Source organism: Brassica napus, chromosome A6 (assembly GCF_020379485.1).
Source record: "Brassica napus cultivar Da-Ae chromosome A6, Da-Ae, whole genome shotgun sequence".
NCBI lineage: Eukaryota > Viridiplantae > Streptophyta > Magnoliopsida > Brassicales > Brassicaceae > Brassica > Brassica napus.
In genome coordinates this window covers 26,599,595-26,615,380 of record NC_063439.1, presented here as the reverse complement: position 1 = coordinate 26,615,380, position 15,786 = coordinate 26,599,595, and the positions used below count along the sequence as shown (strand labels likewise).

Below are 15,786 nucleotides of genomic sequence, written 5' to 3'. Positions count from 1 at the left end.
ATATAGATGTTTGATAATAGTTTTTTATTTGTACGTAATATTATATTTATAATTTTATAACTTGATGCAATTTGATGTAATTGTAATATTCATATATTAACCTATTGATGTTTTTGTTTATTTATTTAAAAATGATTTAATTTTTTATAGTGGGTTTTTATGAATTATTATTAATTTTCTGATATTTGGTTTTCTTGAAAATTGTATTGTAACAGATGAATATATATTATATATTACAGTTTGTGTTTTTATTTTCAGCAAAAATAACAACAATTCATTGTGATTAATTTATTTATTTTTATTTTAAGTGAAGTGGAAGATTTGTAAATAAGAAAGAAATGCAATGGCTAAATGTGTAAATAAACAGAAATATTTAATCTGCTATCCGTGTTTCCAAACAATTTTCATTTAATCTGCTATCCAAGTTTCCAAACGACATAATCTGTAAATAAGAAAGAAATACAGTGACTAAATATGTAAATAAAAAAGATATTTAATCTGCTATCATTGTTTCCCAACAACTTTCATTTAATCTACTATCTAAGTTTCCAAACAGTACCAAAAGGTACTTCAGTTTTAATAATATAGATAGATAGATTCATGGATATCAGAATTTTAATTTCATGACAAAAGATACTTTTCTTAGAAACCTCATGAGAACATTCACAATAATCTATACACAGATTCGATCGGCTGATAGTTGGTGCAACTCGACTTTGATATTACTCTTTTCAATATATCATTCTTATCGTCCAGTACATATCTGGAAACAAATCATATGGATTATATCAAAAAGGAAAGAAAAAAACCTGCGGAGTCACTATAGTTGACTCTGAATGATTCTTACCATGAATGCAACTTAGAATAATTTTCACCAATTGATAAGGCCACCATAAATATTTTGTTAGTGTTGAAAATGTATATACATACAGTGCAGATAATAATGAGTGAAAATAGTTATTGAAAATAAAAACTATTAAATTTAAAAATACAATTAAGCAACAATAATATACTTTCCGTAGAAACCTCATAAAAATGAATGAATATTGGAATTTCATGAGAAAATATACTTTCCACAGAAACCTCATGAAAACATTCACAATAAATAAACACACATATTTGGCTGATACGTGGTGCATCTCGGTGTAGATCTCTTACTCTTTTCAGTATATTTTTCTTCATGCATATATCTGGAAACAAATCATATGATTATGGATCATACCAATAAATAGAGAAAGAAAAAAAAAGATATTGAGTTAAATTTGGCCACACCGAATTATTCTTACCATGAATGCAAGTTTGAAATTTGACTTATTGGTAAGACCACCATTAAGGGTCTGTTTCGTCATATTTGGTTCTTTGATTATAAATTGTTCAGGTATTCTATATGCATTGGGACGAATGCTTTTAGACATCTCCACTATACAGAAAGATCAATTCTTTACGGGTTAAGGTTATTAAAGCGGCTGCAACGGCAGAAGCGTCCACCCCTAAACGCACAAGGAGAAGCAGCAAAACTCACAAGAACATACATGCTACTGTTTTTTTTTCTTGTGCGTTTTGGTGTTTTTATTCTTGTGCGTTTAGAGGTCGACCCTGCTGTCCCTTCTGCCTTTGCTGCCACTGCTGCCCCTTCCGCTTCTTCATGTGCGTTCTGGAGGATGATCAAATGCAGTATCATGAATACATGGTCTAGGATATTTGATCACTAAGGAGACGGTGCAATGGGTTTCTTGTTCATGTGACATGAGCGCAACGTAAACTACTCTTAATTGTGCAGCAACATCTGAAAGTAAATCCAAATCTCTAACTTATAGATTTGTTTTAACAGTTATGTATTTTCTGTAGGTTAAATTTGCAACAGATTTTCAATCTATCGTCAATTTCTCAGTATAAAAAAGTCTCCTTCAAAGATTGCATGCTTAGGTTTAATAAATGGTTTATAAACATGTATAGTTTTGCAATGAATTCATCTTTTAGAAGTCTTATCTTATTTGTCTACGTGATTTCTTCCTATTCATTTTTCTGTTTACACATATTTTGTTTGTTTATGACTTTGTAATATCTCATTTCTTCACTCTATGTATGGTTTATAAGCATTATTGGTCAGTTGTTGCTGCTAAATAGTTTGCGTCGATCACACTGTCTAATTCAATGTTTATGAATGGTCGTCGCAGCATGAAATTAATCAAGCAGATGGCTGGGAAGAAGATTGGCGTTACATATTTGATCCATAAAATTTAGATAAAAGAGATCAAATGAAAACGAACACATAACAAATACTGAAGAAAGAGAAAACATATGATTCAAGATTACGAACCTTGGTCCGTGCATATTATTAAACAGATGATACTGGTTTCTTGTACAGATGATGTATCATTAGTAACATACGGTCAGCATTCCACCTGCGTTACAGCCTGGTCCTTCCTCTTACCCCACATTTCACCTTCAGGTTATTAAACAGTTTAGAAGCGGTACAGTACTATCTAAGTTAAGGTAAGAAGAAACTGAATCCAACCAAGAATGTTGTTGATCCTTGGTCTTGTGTTGAAATCTGATATTCCGAGTCTGGCACGTATATAAGCCGTATAGCAAGGATAAATATGATGTTGTAACTAATAACAAATGCCACCACCCTGTCAAATCAATAGAAGGATAAATCAAATGTATACAAATGCAAGATTAAAGTTTTGAGATGTAAAAAAAAAAGACAGTTTATCAGTGAAATCTGTACTTATTGATCATAGATAGCTCTGGGCTGACATTATGGTTTCCGATAAACCAAATCTCGCACAGTACAGCAACGAAGTATGCTATCGCTATTCTCTGAAAACAAAACCAAAAAGCTACTAATTTAAAACTTTTAGAAGGTGAAGGAATAAAAAACTATATATATACCTGTAATATGCCCATGAATCTAATTTTTTCTACATCTACTCCATATGTTAAGTTTTTGAGGCCATGGTTAGAATTTAAAACCAAACCTTGAAGAGTTTCAAGGATCGGAGCAAAGCGTACTTGCTTGAGGAAGATAAAGTTCAAACCTATTAAAATCTTGGCGTTGGAAGTTATCGATGACACGATTCATTTTGATTGAGGATAGGAGAAAATTTAGGGGTTTAGATTTCTGTTTCAAAAATAAATCATACTCAGTTTCCTTTTTTATATTAATTTTTTTTGTAAAATTTTGCCAAGTGTCAAATTTTAATTGGTGAGACGACTTGTGATTTATTATATAAAAGATTGTGTTCTATTTGAATAGATTAGAAGAATAACTATATATATATAGAGAGAGAGAGACTACCGATATTTAATTGTTGTAAAGATTAAACCCATATTTATTTATATATTTTGTTTAATACCAGAAAATTCAGGACCAAAGCTCGTAATCCTCCCAAACTTAAAACTATATCATGTAATAGTTTTGGTTTCCAACTAGAGACATTTTGACCCAGTGGCAGAAAGTTATTTCTAACTGTATCTAGCTTAAAAAACTTTTGTTTAATGTTCAACTATATCTACTTGTTTGTTAATAATTTACCTAAAAACAAACAAAGAGCAAACTAGCCTTGTTCATAATGAATATTTGTTGCTAAGAGAAAAATACTAAAACCTTATTATCTTTTTTGTTAGTTGAAACTATTTTATAATGTAAAAAATTAATCAAAAAAATAGATATATTCAAAAATTAAAATCAGGAGATCACTAATCCAATGTGTCTACTTTTCAACGTTGGTTAAATAACTTAAATTAATCACAACCCCGCTTTATAATGATGAGCTTTTGAGGATATCACTAACCAGCTTTTTTCTTTTTTTGCCGTGCCAAAGAGATAACAGAAAATACAGAATTGACTGAAGAGTAGGGAGACAGTTTCGGTGGGTTCAAAGGGTTTGCTTTACTTGCGGATGAAGAATCGCGCATCCTCCCTTTTCTCTCTTTCTAACCCTATTTTAACCCTTTCTACCCCCTCACACCATCTCAAAACTTCCACTTTCATCCTCGACCTTCCTTTTTAGATTCTGAATCTTCTTCACCATCAGAGACTCTGTGTTTCCTTATTCACATCCATTTTAATTTCACCATCTCATTCCCTCGATCCTTCAATATCTCTCTATCTCAGAAGCAGCGTCTTGAATGGTAGAAACAACTCCGACTACCAGAGAATTTATGCTCTCCCATTGCACCACCGCAAGGGCGAGCTTTCTCCTCCCTCCTCTCTCCTCCTCCTTCACTTTTGGCTCTTGCAAGGACTCCTGGTACTTCCGTTGCATCGGCGTCGACCCTTGAAGCAACTCAAACTCCCATCAAAAGTTTTGTTTTATTTTTATTTTTTTGACGTTTATGGTTAAAGATGTTGCTGTACAACAATAACAACAACAACAAGCAGAAGAAAACACACAAGTCCAAGATTAACAGGTTCCTTGTTAGCATCAGTTTCTTAGGAAGTGCTGGACCCATTCGTTTCGTTGTTAAAGAAGATGAAACTGTTTCAAATGTTATTGACTATGCTCTCAAATGCTATGCTCGTGAAGGCAGGCTTCCCCTACTCGGTTCTGACTCTAGCTTTTTCCTTCTCTACTCTCCTTACTATGCTGTTGAAGGTGAAATTTGAGTTTTTTTACTACCCTATGTGTTTGGCTCATTAATGGCTTTGATTATTTTAAGTAACATTTTGATCATTTCAGCATTTAATCCATGGGGAAAGATTGGTTCAACCGGATCAAGGAACTTTGTTCTGTCTAAGAAGTTAGAAGCTCAGAACCTTGGAGGCTCTGTGGACACATCAACAACAACAATCAGGAAGACCTCTGGGAAATGGAAGGCATGGCTCAACAAGTCTCTAGGCCTTATGGTTCCTTCTCACTAGATCATAAGATTTCTGCACTTCTCTTTTTGGTTTTCTTGTCAGAGGAATAAGCATCACAAACACTTGTGCTTCGGTTTTTTGTTTTATTTGGCTACACTAATAAATGGAATGGGGTTTGATAGAATGAATATATGTTCTTTAACATGTTCTGATGTATTTTGCAACACAATAACATGGATTGAGATTTGATAGACTGAAATAACTGTTTAGCTATATGATAAAAAGAAAGCATCAAAGAAACATATGTCTAATGTGAGAATCTCATATCTTTCTCGATCATCTAATATGTTTTCTAGCCGTTATTGATTCTGATCATGCTTCTTCGTTGTCACCTCTCACTTGCTCCTTATCTATGCACCGTCTCTTGAGCGATTCAGCATAAGAAGAAGGTCCTCCAAATTCATGTGCATCGCTCCATTAGCATCTGGTCCCAAACGAGAGACTCGTGATGCAGGACCAGTCTCCTTTACTAAAAGAAGCAAAGACCATGTCATTCTTCAACTTTTAGGAGCACACAATGAGAAGAAAAAAGATAAGTTTAATACAGCTTTGATCAGGAGGAAATGTACATTGTTGCTCTCGCTTTTTCACATTTATATCATTTAAGCTCCTCAGTATGAGTGTCTTACTGGCCACTGATGTCGAAGCTGCCTTCTTCTGTTTACCTCTCTCTCTCTTAGAAGACTTACAAGATCTAGTTTCTGCTGTGATCTGAGCATTAGCCGTTTCTTCTTCATCAGTCCCAAGACAAAACGAACAAAGAAAAAAGAAATTTTTAATCAGATAATGTCTTGCATGACAAGGAAACTAGAGCTTGTCTAGGTTTCTATGTGCTTACTTGGTGCTTCTTGTTCACGTAACTTCCGATTCTTCTCGCAAGCTTCGTAGTACGATCTGAAGTTATCTTGATAACCTTGTTCAAGACGATCCCAAACTACAAAAAAGATATTTTATATTTCAAATTACTCAAACGTTTTGCCTCAAGACCCGTTAATGGTTCTGTTAAAAAAAAAAAATCTACTTAATTACCTGCGTTGGTCGATTCAGGTGCGATCCGATACTGATCCAATAGATGTTTTACAGTTTCTTCCTTGCTCTTGTAATTACGCATACACTTCATGATCCTTCCATGAACCTGAAACAGAGCAGATATCAAGAGATTATAATGTAACTTCTAACTGATTGATGAACTGATGGAATCTTACGTAATATGAGAACTCCTGCACGCTCTTAAAACCTCTAGGGACTAAGGCATCACCACCATTAGAACACTGAGGTGCTTGTGATGTTGCATCATCATCATTTCTCTGGATATTAGAGCGACGTTGTTGATCTATCTCTCTTCTATCCCTGAAAAACCTCGGTATAAGTTGGTAGCTCTGGATTCTTGAAGCTTCAAGGATCTTCTGATAAGTCTCGCAAGATTCATAGTGGGATCTGAAATTCTCTGGATACTTTGCTTCAAGAAGATCCCAAACTACCAAAATAAAAGATTTCGAGTTACTCAAACGTTTTGCCGTAAGACACATTGATGATGATACGGTGCAAAAGCAAAAGGAGTCGACGTGTACGTACCTATGCTGGTCATGACATGTGGGATTTGAAACTGATCCATTAGATGTTGTATAGTTTCTTCCTTGCTCTTATAGTCTCTCATGCATTCGTTGATTCTGCGATGAATCTGAAACAGAGAAAGAGAGAGACTAGTAGTGATTATAGTGAAAAGGTTTCGTGACTCGTACGTTTGGTTCTTGGATTGATGAAAAAATCTTACGTATGCGGAGAACTCCTCCATGTTTTTACAGCCGCCGGGAAGAGGAAGATCTTCCATTCTCTGCGATCTTTTCTTGGAGAAGGGAAGAGAGATTCTGATTAACAATAAGTGATAGAGAAGGAGAGAGAAAGAAGGCGCAAGGTTGTTTGCTCCTTTGATTTGGAGGCTTTTTAAATATATAAGAATATCTGCTGATTGTTATTTGAGGCTTTTTCGGCTCATTTGTTCTTATCTTGTAACTGAAACACTACACTAACCGTAGTTCGCAAGAAAGTATATTAATCTTCGGCAAGTCAAATAGGTTTCAACTCCACCTTTTGCCTTTTTGTTTTAGGGTGTTATTGGTTTGGGAAGTTTAAAGAAACAACCAAGCATTTGAAAAAAAATGCTTAGGAATGACAGCACTGTGCCAGACAATCTACGAGTAGACCTTGTCTTGGCCTAATAGCTTTCCACAAACGTTTAGCAGAGAACCGATTGGTATCTCACCACCCATGTGATGGTGTCATGATGCAACCGAAGGGGAACCACGTAAAAACTGAGAAACCCTAATAATACAAATCCATTCAAAATAACAAGGTTCAACTTGATATTTGTTCCTTTGTATTTTCACCCTAATAACACTTTAAAATCCACTCAAATCCAATTCTAAATCAAATCTTTAAAAAAATACTTACCATTGAATAACACTTGATTTTAAAATATGTTTCAAAATCATAAAACCAATAACAGTGTATTTTAATTTGAATTTTAAAATCATAGAACCAATAACACTGAATTTAATTTAAATTTTAAAATCCATTAAAATACATAAACCAATAACACCCTCTTAGTGGAATTGAATATAATTGTAATTAGGATTCTTTAATAGATATGAGTGGATTTTAAAACCAATAACAGTGTATTTTAATTTGAATTTTAAAATCATAGAACCAATAACACTGAATTTAGTTTAAATTTTAAAATCCATTAAAATACATAAACCAATAACACCCTCTTAGTGGAATTGAATATAACTGTAAACTAGAGCTTGACCCGCGCATCCGCGCAGGTGTTAGTTTTTTGATAAATGAATATTTATTTGTATAAGTGATAATATATATTTTAAAATTTACCCGTTTAATTTTTTTTTAATATGACATTTATAAACACAATAATTTTATAGTTTATATTGAGTAGTTTTATTTTATCATGTAAACCCTTAATTATATCATCCATTTATTTAGAATACGACCTGTAAAATTACACAAATGTATTTTTATTTTTTATGGATCAAAATTTTATGATTATATATAATAAAATTATTGTATAAACTGTTTTTATGGATCAAAATTTTATGATTATGTATAATGAAATTGTTGTATACTATTTATTATGTATATGTGGAATTAGTAAAATAATTATCGTATAATGTATGTAATTACGAAATGTATATATGGAATTAATTATTTTCAAATACACATATGTATAATAAAAAGGAAAAGACAAAAAATATTAAAAGTTAGGTTTATTAATTATTGTTGCCATGATTTTTTAGTTAGAATTTGATTTTGGAAATACATTAATTGAAGAGAAAAGACAAAAATCCTAAAAGATAGGTTAATTAATAACTTCAGTGGCATGCCATTGTAAATATAGTGGAAAACTAAGGGATAATCTAATTTTGTACTCCTATTTTAATAGATTAGATAGGATTCTTTAATAGATATGAGTGGATTCTTTAAACGAAAACTGATTAATAGTAATACATCGAATCTAAATCAACTATCTAAAATTCAACCCAAATACTTTTGTATTTGAATCTTGTTTCCATTTTATTTTATATACACTAAATTTTGTGTTAACTGTCAATGATCCAAAATCAATAATTTATAATTCACTGCAAATAATGTATATAGTGTAGTTGGAGTTTTGTTTCGATTTTCTTTTACGTACATTATGATGATAACAGTAACGAATGGACATATTATAGTTCAGTAAATACAATTATTGTTTTTAAAATTTACAATTTATCATTATTACATACATTGAAAAAATGAAATATAAATTTTTTAGAAACAAATTTTTTTTCTAAACCATCAATCATGGAGCAGGAGAAATTAAAAAAATTGACAAATAGATAGGTCTGCAAATAGAAGAGTTGTTTTCCAACGTCAAAATTATTGATGACACTATTTTGAGTCTTACTGATTGAAGACTTTTTTTGTCAACACGGATTGATGACTAATACTGTATAACCGTATTAAACAGCCAATTAATTTTGGTCAAAAACTATATGATAAAAGAAAAAGTAATAAATGAAATTATTATTATTATTAAATGGATATGTTCTTCCGAACAAAGTAAAAAAATTATTAATAAAGAGACGTACGGATATTGGATAAATCAGAATTAGGTAGATAAAAATCGAATGTCACATTCAATTCATTTAACTATTGCTTCACTGCTTATCTTTTTTATTTAACTTTTTCATAACTATTTAGAGGTTTTACATTCTCTAAAAAGATCTCTCTTACAGAAAGAACCATGTCGTCAAAGTTAGAAAAATATGATGGTATTTTGATAGTTTTCCAAACACTGATAAATTTCTTTAAAATAAATAACGTTTGTTGGGAATTTGGGATATATAAAGCCTGGAATGTGTTCACATGTAATTAAGCCATCTCACCATGTTATAAAGTTTTGTATAAATGTAACCTTATAATATCGTGGTCTCAAAAAGTTAGAAATCTAAGTTGACAAAAAACATATAAATATAAAGGTGAGTAATATAATTTCGGTTTGATTTTCAGTGCCTCGTTTGATATATAAATCGAAGTAAAACAATGAAAACGACTTAGCATCATATAATCTGGTCCGCCTACTTTCCCAAATACAATTCTGACGTGATACAAAGGAATATATATAACTTTTTAATGCAGAGTCGAGCATTTTAGTGTAAACTAGGGAAGCTATACAGAACTAGAAATATATAATTGTGTACCCGATCTTGAAATAGATAAATGGGATTATCTAAAATAATTATACTTAATGTTATACTTTAGGTCCGGTCCGACTATTTTATGTAATCATTAATCATGCACTGTTTTAATAGTAAGCTATACCAATAAAGAATACTTTTTATCAGTATTGAGTCTGAAAATTAGTAATTCACAATCAAATACACTTTCTTAGCTGACAAAATAATACCTGAGTTTTAAAACTAGTAAAGGGATTTGATTTGGGTGCAAGAAAGCATTGTGTTAGCTGCCAAAAGTAATAGTAGAGAATATGGGAAATGCAAATTCGATTCGCACTATTATAAAAGTTGTGAAAAAAATATCGAATCTTGCAGGCAGTGCAGAAATTCAATGTTTCTATATGGTTAGACGTATTTAAAATTATAATAAAGTACTGCGATTAAATATTCGAGAGGACAATGATCGATTAATATATAGACCTTGTAATATAATAATGGAACTCGATGTGATAGAAGAAGAAAGAGAGAAAAAAACTGTGAAAAGGAGAACTCGATGGGGGTCAGAAGAGAATTTGCACACATGCAAGTTGGCAACTTGGTGTGGTTAGAAACATTTCATGCATGTGGGACCTTCCTTCGTATCAAACTGAAATAAATTATTGTATTTTGAAAAGATAAGATTAATAACACAACACAACATCAGTGAAAGTTATATCGGCTTTTATAGTATTATTCATCGTTAATAGAGATTATTGTGCAACTAATTTTTGAAATAATGATATGCGTTGGTTCAATCCTTTTGAAACTGGCTGGCGTGTGGGCATTTACTAATTTCTGGAGTCTTACTTTACTAATCATATACCTAACAAAAATAACTCGCAACATTTTGAGTATATTTTAAGAACATCGACTCATAATGCGTCGTCACATTTTAAATAATTATAATCACGTCTTATCTTTTCAATTGTTCCGGCGGTTTAATATAATATTATGTACTTTCAACATAAACTATGTATCTACCAGATTTTAGATTTCTAAAAGATACATGTAGATGTAGGCAGGCAGAACACATAAACAGATCTTAATATTAACTTTGTTTATTCTTTGTATATAAAAAGAAAAGGAACCAAGTTAATAAGGTACAGAGCCATGCAAAAAAATTGTTTTTACATTATAAAAATTAAAAACATCGGATCCAATTGTTGTTTTGTAGATCTAATTAATACTACTGTTAAAAATATTCAATGAACAGACATGAAATATGGTATTGCGACCAGAGCCAATTAGAAATTAATCATATGTAAGCAAAAAAAAAATCGCTACATCAAACACTACATTAATAAAATTCCAATAAGTTTTTTTTTACGAAAGTATCCTTTAGTAGCAGTGTTTTTAAAACCGGACCGGTTAGCGAACCAAAATTTGTTTGAGTCATAAATCATTATGGTTCGATCGGGTCTAAACCAGATTCGATCGGGTTTACTTAGATTAAACTAAATTTAATGATATTTTATAAATAATATGCATATTCTTCAAAAATAGATCATATCAAATAAAATGTTTAAATAGCCATAATGTGTAAAAAAAAAATTAAAATAACAATTAAAATCTAAAATCAATATGAAAAGCATATTTAAATTTTATTCGCCAATCTTATCACTCTAAATCTTCATCACCTTTTTAGAAAAAATTATATACACATTAGGTAAAGTTATATTTTGAAATACAAATTTCACAAACGTAAATATTTCAATTATTTAAATCTTCAAAATAAGTGATTATGAAATAAAATTAAAACAAAGTGACAAAAAAATGTCTCGACGTGAATACTAAATTTTGTGAATTTTATAATTTATGAGTTGTAGAAACGACAAAAAAAACGAGAGACGATACTTTATTAATATTTAATCAATCTTATTTTTACTTTAAAAGAATAAAAAATTAATTGTTTCATTAGCAAAATTTTGGCTTATATACGAACCAGGATTTGGCCGGTTCATTGGATCGCCGGTTTCGGAGTTTTTGACTGTTCGATAAGGATTTTTAACTGGTTTGGTTTTAGTTGGGTTTTAACATTAACCAAACTCGGATTATTTTCGGTTTATGGTTCAACCACTTCTGATCACCGGTTCGGTCCGGGTTTAAAAACAGTGCTTAGTAGTTAGCACTCTTTGTAATTAATAAATATATCTCGCTCTCATTCCTTTTTCTTTATCAACTTTACATTTAAAACTCATTAACAAGTTATAAATATCTAATATCACTAGCTAGGAGAATTGATTTACTGTTCACACATTGTGAAGTTAACAGATTTTTTTCGGCCATTTATTTTGTCATCTATACTATTAAAGCAGGATCCTTTTTCATAATTACCTTAGGGGCATCTCCTTTTTTAGTGTTTCCTTACATTTCAAAGATTAAAAAAGGGTAAATGCGTGAATTACGTACAACACGTTTTTTTCTGAGTTTTTAATATGGCCCAACCTTGATTGTTAGCCCAATCGAAATTCTCCTTACACTTTTGTCTAAATGGCCCACGGCAAGCACATATTAGGAAGATATGTAACAAATATTTAAAATCTTAACTATATAAATCCTCTTACGATTTTCCCTTTTGTGAATCACAATATACTAGCTTGCCCATGAAGCTAACGATTTATCCTTTAATGAATCAGAATATACTAGCTTGCCCATGAAGCATACGTAATAACTACCCAAATATTTGTTTCATTTAATTCGTTTATGTTAAAAAAGATTTTTAAACCAACAGAATTGTAAATATTGTTAAGATATGTAAACAACCAGACATTAACGATCTCTAAATATATTTTCTTGATCAATACTCTAACTGTTTCCTATAGAGAACTAAGAATATACGAGAGATATTTTTTTACCAGACATTTAGAACCATCGATTAACCTACTGCTATATAAACACCTACAACATGCCTAAGCTTTCTCACATTTACTCACAACTACATTCGCAATCAAAAAAAAATGTCTACCGCAATGGCAATGAAAGTGACCCCTTTGAAAGATGTGAAACCCTACAAAAGTGGCTGGAAAGTACATGTGAAGGTTCTGCACTCTTGGAAGCAGTACAACCCAGTGCACGGGGACACCCTCGAGATGGTGCTATCCGATGAAGCTGTGAGTGTTCTAATAAGTAGTTGGTTATTTGTTGTTTAGCGTAATATGTAGCTTTACGTTTGTTCACTAACTTTTTTTTTTCAACCTGAACTAGGGATGTAAAATACATGCCTCTTGCAAGCGAACTTACATGGAGAGTAAAGGCCGCCTTCTTCCTGTTGGAGCATGGAGGCACATCCAGAATTTCACCCTCAGTCCTTCAACTGGCATGTACCGAGCAACCGATCATCCCTTCAAAATGAGCATCATTCAGAATACGGCAATCACAAGGTCTCCTCTGATCAACGAAGACATGTTTCTGAGCTTGGTGGACTTCCAGACTGTTTTGGGTGGATCACTCAAAACATGTTTTCTCATTGGTAATTATTTGCGCATTCTTCTAATTTGTTTTACTCTCGTGGCCTCTGTATATTTATTGATGTTTTTTTTTTTCCAGATGTGATTGGTCAAGTTGTGGACTTGGGAGATCTTGAAACTATTCAAGTCTCAGGCAAGCCAAGGATGAAAATAGAGTTTACCCTTCGCGACATGAAGTTTGTATTCCTGAACAAATTTTTTTTTATTGAGATACTCAAGTTAAATTGGTGCTGCTGATGTTTTTCTTTATATTAATCATAGTGATGCTCGTGTTCCCTGCTGTCTGTGGGGTAAATTTGCGGAGATCCTCTACGAGGGGTGTAGTAAAGACGAAGAAGGGAAGCCCATTTGTCTAATAAGGTTTGCAAAGATCGGGAGATTTAGAGGTATAAGTTTATTTCAATATAGTAATGACTTTATAATAAAGTTTGTAAGGAACGTCTTATAATATTTATTTACTTTGAAAAAATCTTCAGGTGAACTCCAAATCACCAATGCTTTTGAGGCATCACTGCTCTTGATTAATCCTGACATAGCAGAAACTGCAGCTTTCAAACAAATGTAGGGTTTCATTACTTTAATAATACTTACTGTCTATACATGTAATTCTGGAGTACTCTTTTATCTTATTTGGTTATAACACTTTGTTAGGTTTGTTGATGAGGTTAAACCCCTCGCCATTTGTGAGGGTCGTGATGAGATACTTGATTTGGAAGAGGTGAAAAGTATCCAAGACAAGCGTGACAAATGGATGCTCTTTCCCAAGAGAACCATCCATGGACTTCTTGAATCCACTCAGGTGAGCCTTCATTTTTTATTGAGGTTCTTTGTTTCTTATAGTGATTCAATTATATTTTAAAACTACCTAATTTACTAGGTGGAGAAGTGCTTGGTCGAGTGCGAAGTCTATGCTATTGACTCGGATTGGGGATGGTATTACTTTGGTTGCTGCACATGCAACAAAAAGGTAGTGAAAGTGGGAACTTTAGTTAAGACAATTCATGGAAAGGAGGTCACTACACATCTCTGGTGGTGTGAGGTGTGCAAAGAGAATGTTTCAAGTGTGTCACCAAGGTGAGAAATTTAAAACATTTTTATATTCAAACCGCATGTATTTGACTCATTCCTAATCAGTCTCTCATTTACGCAATTTTGCTTACTGATGTTTTGATTGTAGGTTTAAGCTCCATTTGATTGTTAAGGATGACACAGGAGAAACAAAACTGATGTTACTTGACCAAATTGCCAAGGGAATGATTGTCGAATCGGCTGCGACTCTTTTGAATGGATCATTTGATGAGGTATGCTTTACATAGTGTATATTTTGAGTTATTTTCGAGATACTTGAATTATTTCTAATATATTCTGATTTGGTCTTTTTGTCATCTAGCTTGAGGATCCTACAGATTTACCTGACGCCATCCTATCTGTTGTTGGAAAGACTTTCACCTTTGGAATTTCTGTGGAAAAGGAACATGTTTTGTATGGATCTGAGATTTACAAGGTTGGAAAAATCTACCGTCAAAGCCAAATTGTTTTCAATGAGTCAGCCAATGTTGAGAGTTCTGAGTCTGATCAAGATCTAGCTCTTACAAGTGGAGAAGAGGTTTGACTGTATTCTTATATTCAGTGATGTGCAGTATTATTAATTTTAATGCATTTGTTGTATTAATACTGAGACTTGCTAAAGTTTATGTTTCTTATTTTTCAGAACTCTGTCAATCTCCTTGACAATGAAGAACACATTGAATGTTTGTCCACACCATCCACCACACCATCCACGAAGAGAAAGGGAGCATGGTCAGACCCTCCACGCGATATCACTTCGACTTCAAAGAACCTTCGCTTAAAAACTATCAAGGTGGAGAAGATGAGTGATTTGGATCTTGAAGCAGGCAAGAAGACCTAAATCTGCGAGGCTGAAGTTTATGTTTTTTTTTTTTTGGTTTTATTTGTTTTCTTATTTCTGAAGCAATTTCATGTTTTGGTTTTTTTTTTAATAATTGTTTGGTTTTGGTTTTTTATTAATGGTTATGTTTTTGGTTAAACTTATTATAATAAAGTATGCTTCAGATAATTTCTTTGCCTTTTTTCCTTTAATTTTTAAATTTCTATATTTATTATATAGCATTGCTTGCTGTCTAAGCTAACTATCGCAATCGACTATGTTCCCTATGTACCAATATCAGTTACATAACTAACCTCCAAAAATCTATGTATTGCAATCCACTGTGTTCCCTAACTACCAATCAGTTTCATACCTATAATGCATTTGCTATGGTTTTAAGAATGGGCTTACTTTATCGTGTGGAGTTCTTCTATTTGGGCGTATCTATGAGGGAGATTCCATTGTTCCCATGTCCAAATCATCAACTGATTGGTAGCACCTTAAGTAAACCGATGAAGCTGGAAGATCAAAGTTGATGATGGTTAGGAATTATTTTTTATGAATTGTTAAAAAAAAAACGCCTTATACTCACAAAGGTAATTCAATATTTATAGTTTATTTTGTAACCATAACTAATAAAGACAATAAATAAACTTGCAAGGGCAATCCAGTAACAAGATTGTATCCTATATTCCCTAACTAATTATTCTTCAATCTTAACAATAGAATAACGCAGAGTCTATTTTATTTCAGAGAACGATGAAAGATACAACCAAAAAGACAGTACCA

The 15,786-nt window shown here is 32.3% G+C and overlaps 3 protein-coding genes across 3 annotated transcripts; 2 read left to right on the top strand and 1 right to left on the bottom strand.

The window, feature by feature from the left end:
- Positions 1-3,601: 3,601 nt before the first annotated feature.
- On the top strand, positions 3,602-5,068 carry BNAA06G34820D (uncharacterized protein At4g22758). Its single transcript, XM_013858805.3, has 2 exons — positions 3,602-4,604; positions 4,689-5,068. Exons 1-2 carry the CDS (start codon positions 4,355-4,357, stop codon positions 4,868-4,870), a joined length of 432 nt encoding a protein of 143 aa, XP_013714259.1. The 5' UTR covers positions 3,602-4,354; the 3' UTR covers positions 4,871-5,068.
- Positions 5,069-5,146: 78 nt separating this feature from the next.
- LOC106408295 lies at positions 5,147-6,996 on the bottom strand. The gene is made up of 7 exons (XM_022688306.2): positions 6,645-6,996; positions 6,446-6,551; positions 6,076-6,347; positions 5,900-6,005; positions 5,709-5,804; positions 5,440-5,601; positions 5,147-5,339 (listed from the first exon to the last, which is right to left on the bottom strand). Exons 1-7 carry the CDS (start codon positions 6,699-6,701, stop codon positions 5,221-5,223), a joined length of 918 nt encoding a protein of 305 aa, XP_022544027.2. The 5' UTR covers positions 6,702-6,996; the 3' UTR covers positions 5,147-5,220.
- A 5,604-nt stretch (positions 6,997-12,600) lies between these two features.
- Positions 12,601-15,402, top strand: LOC106369378 (replication protein A 70 kDa DNA-binding subunit D-like). Its single transcript, XM_013809541.3, has 10 exons — positions 12,601-12,752; positions 12,847-13,111; positions 13,189-13,285; positions 13,371-13,495; positions 13,586-13,670; positions 13,761-13,908; positions 13,987-14,183; positions 14,287-14,410; positions 14,500-14,715; positions 14,821-15,402. Exons 1-10 carry the CDS (start codon positions 12,612-12,614, stop codon positions 15,016-15,018), a joined length of 1,596 nt encoding a protein of 531 aa, XP_013664995.2. The 5' UTR covers positions 12,601-12,611; the 3' UTR covers positions 15,019-15,402.
- The last annotated feature ends 384 nt before the right edge of the window (positions 15,403-15,786 follow it).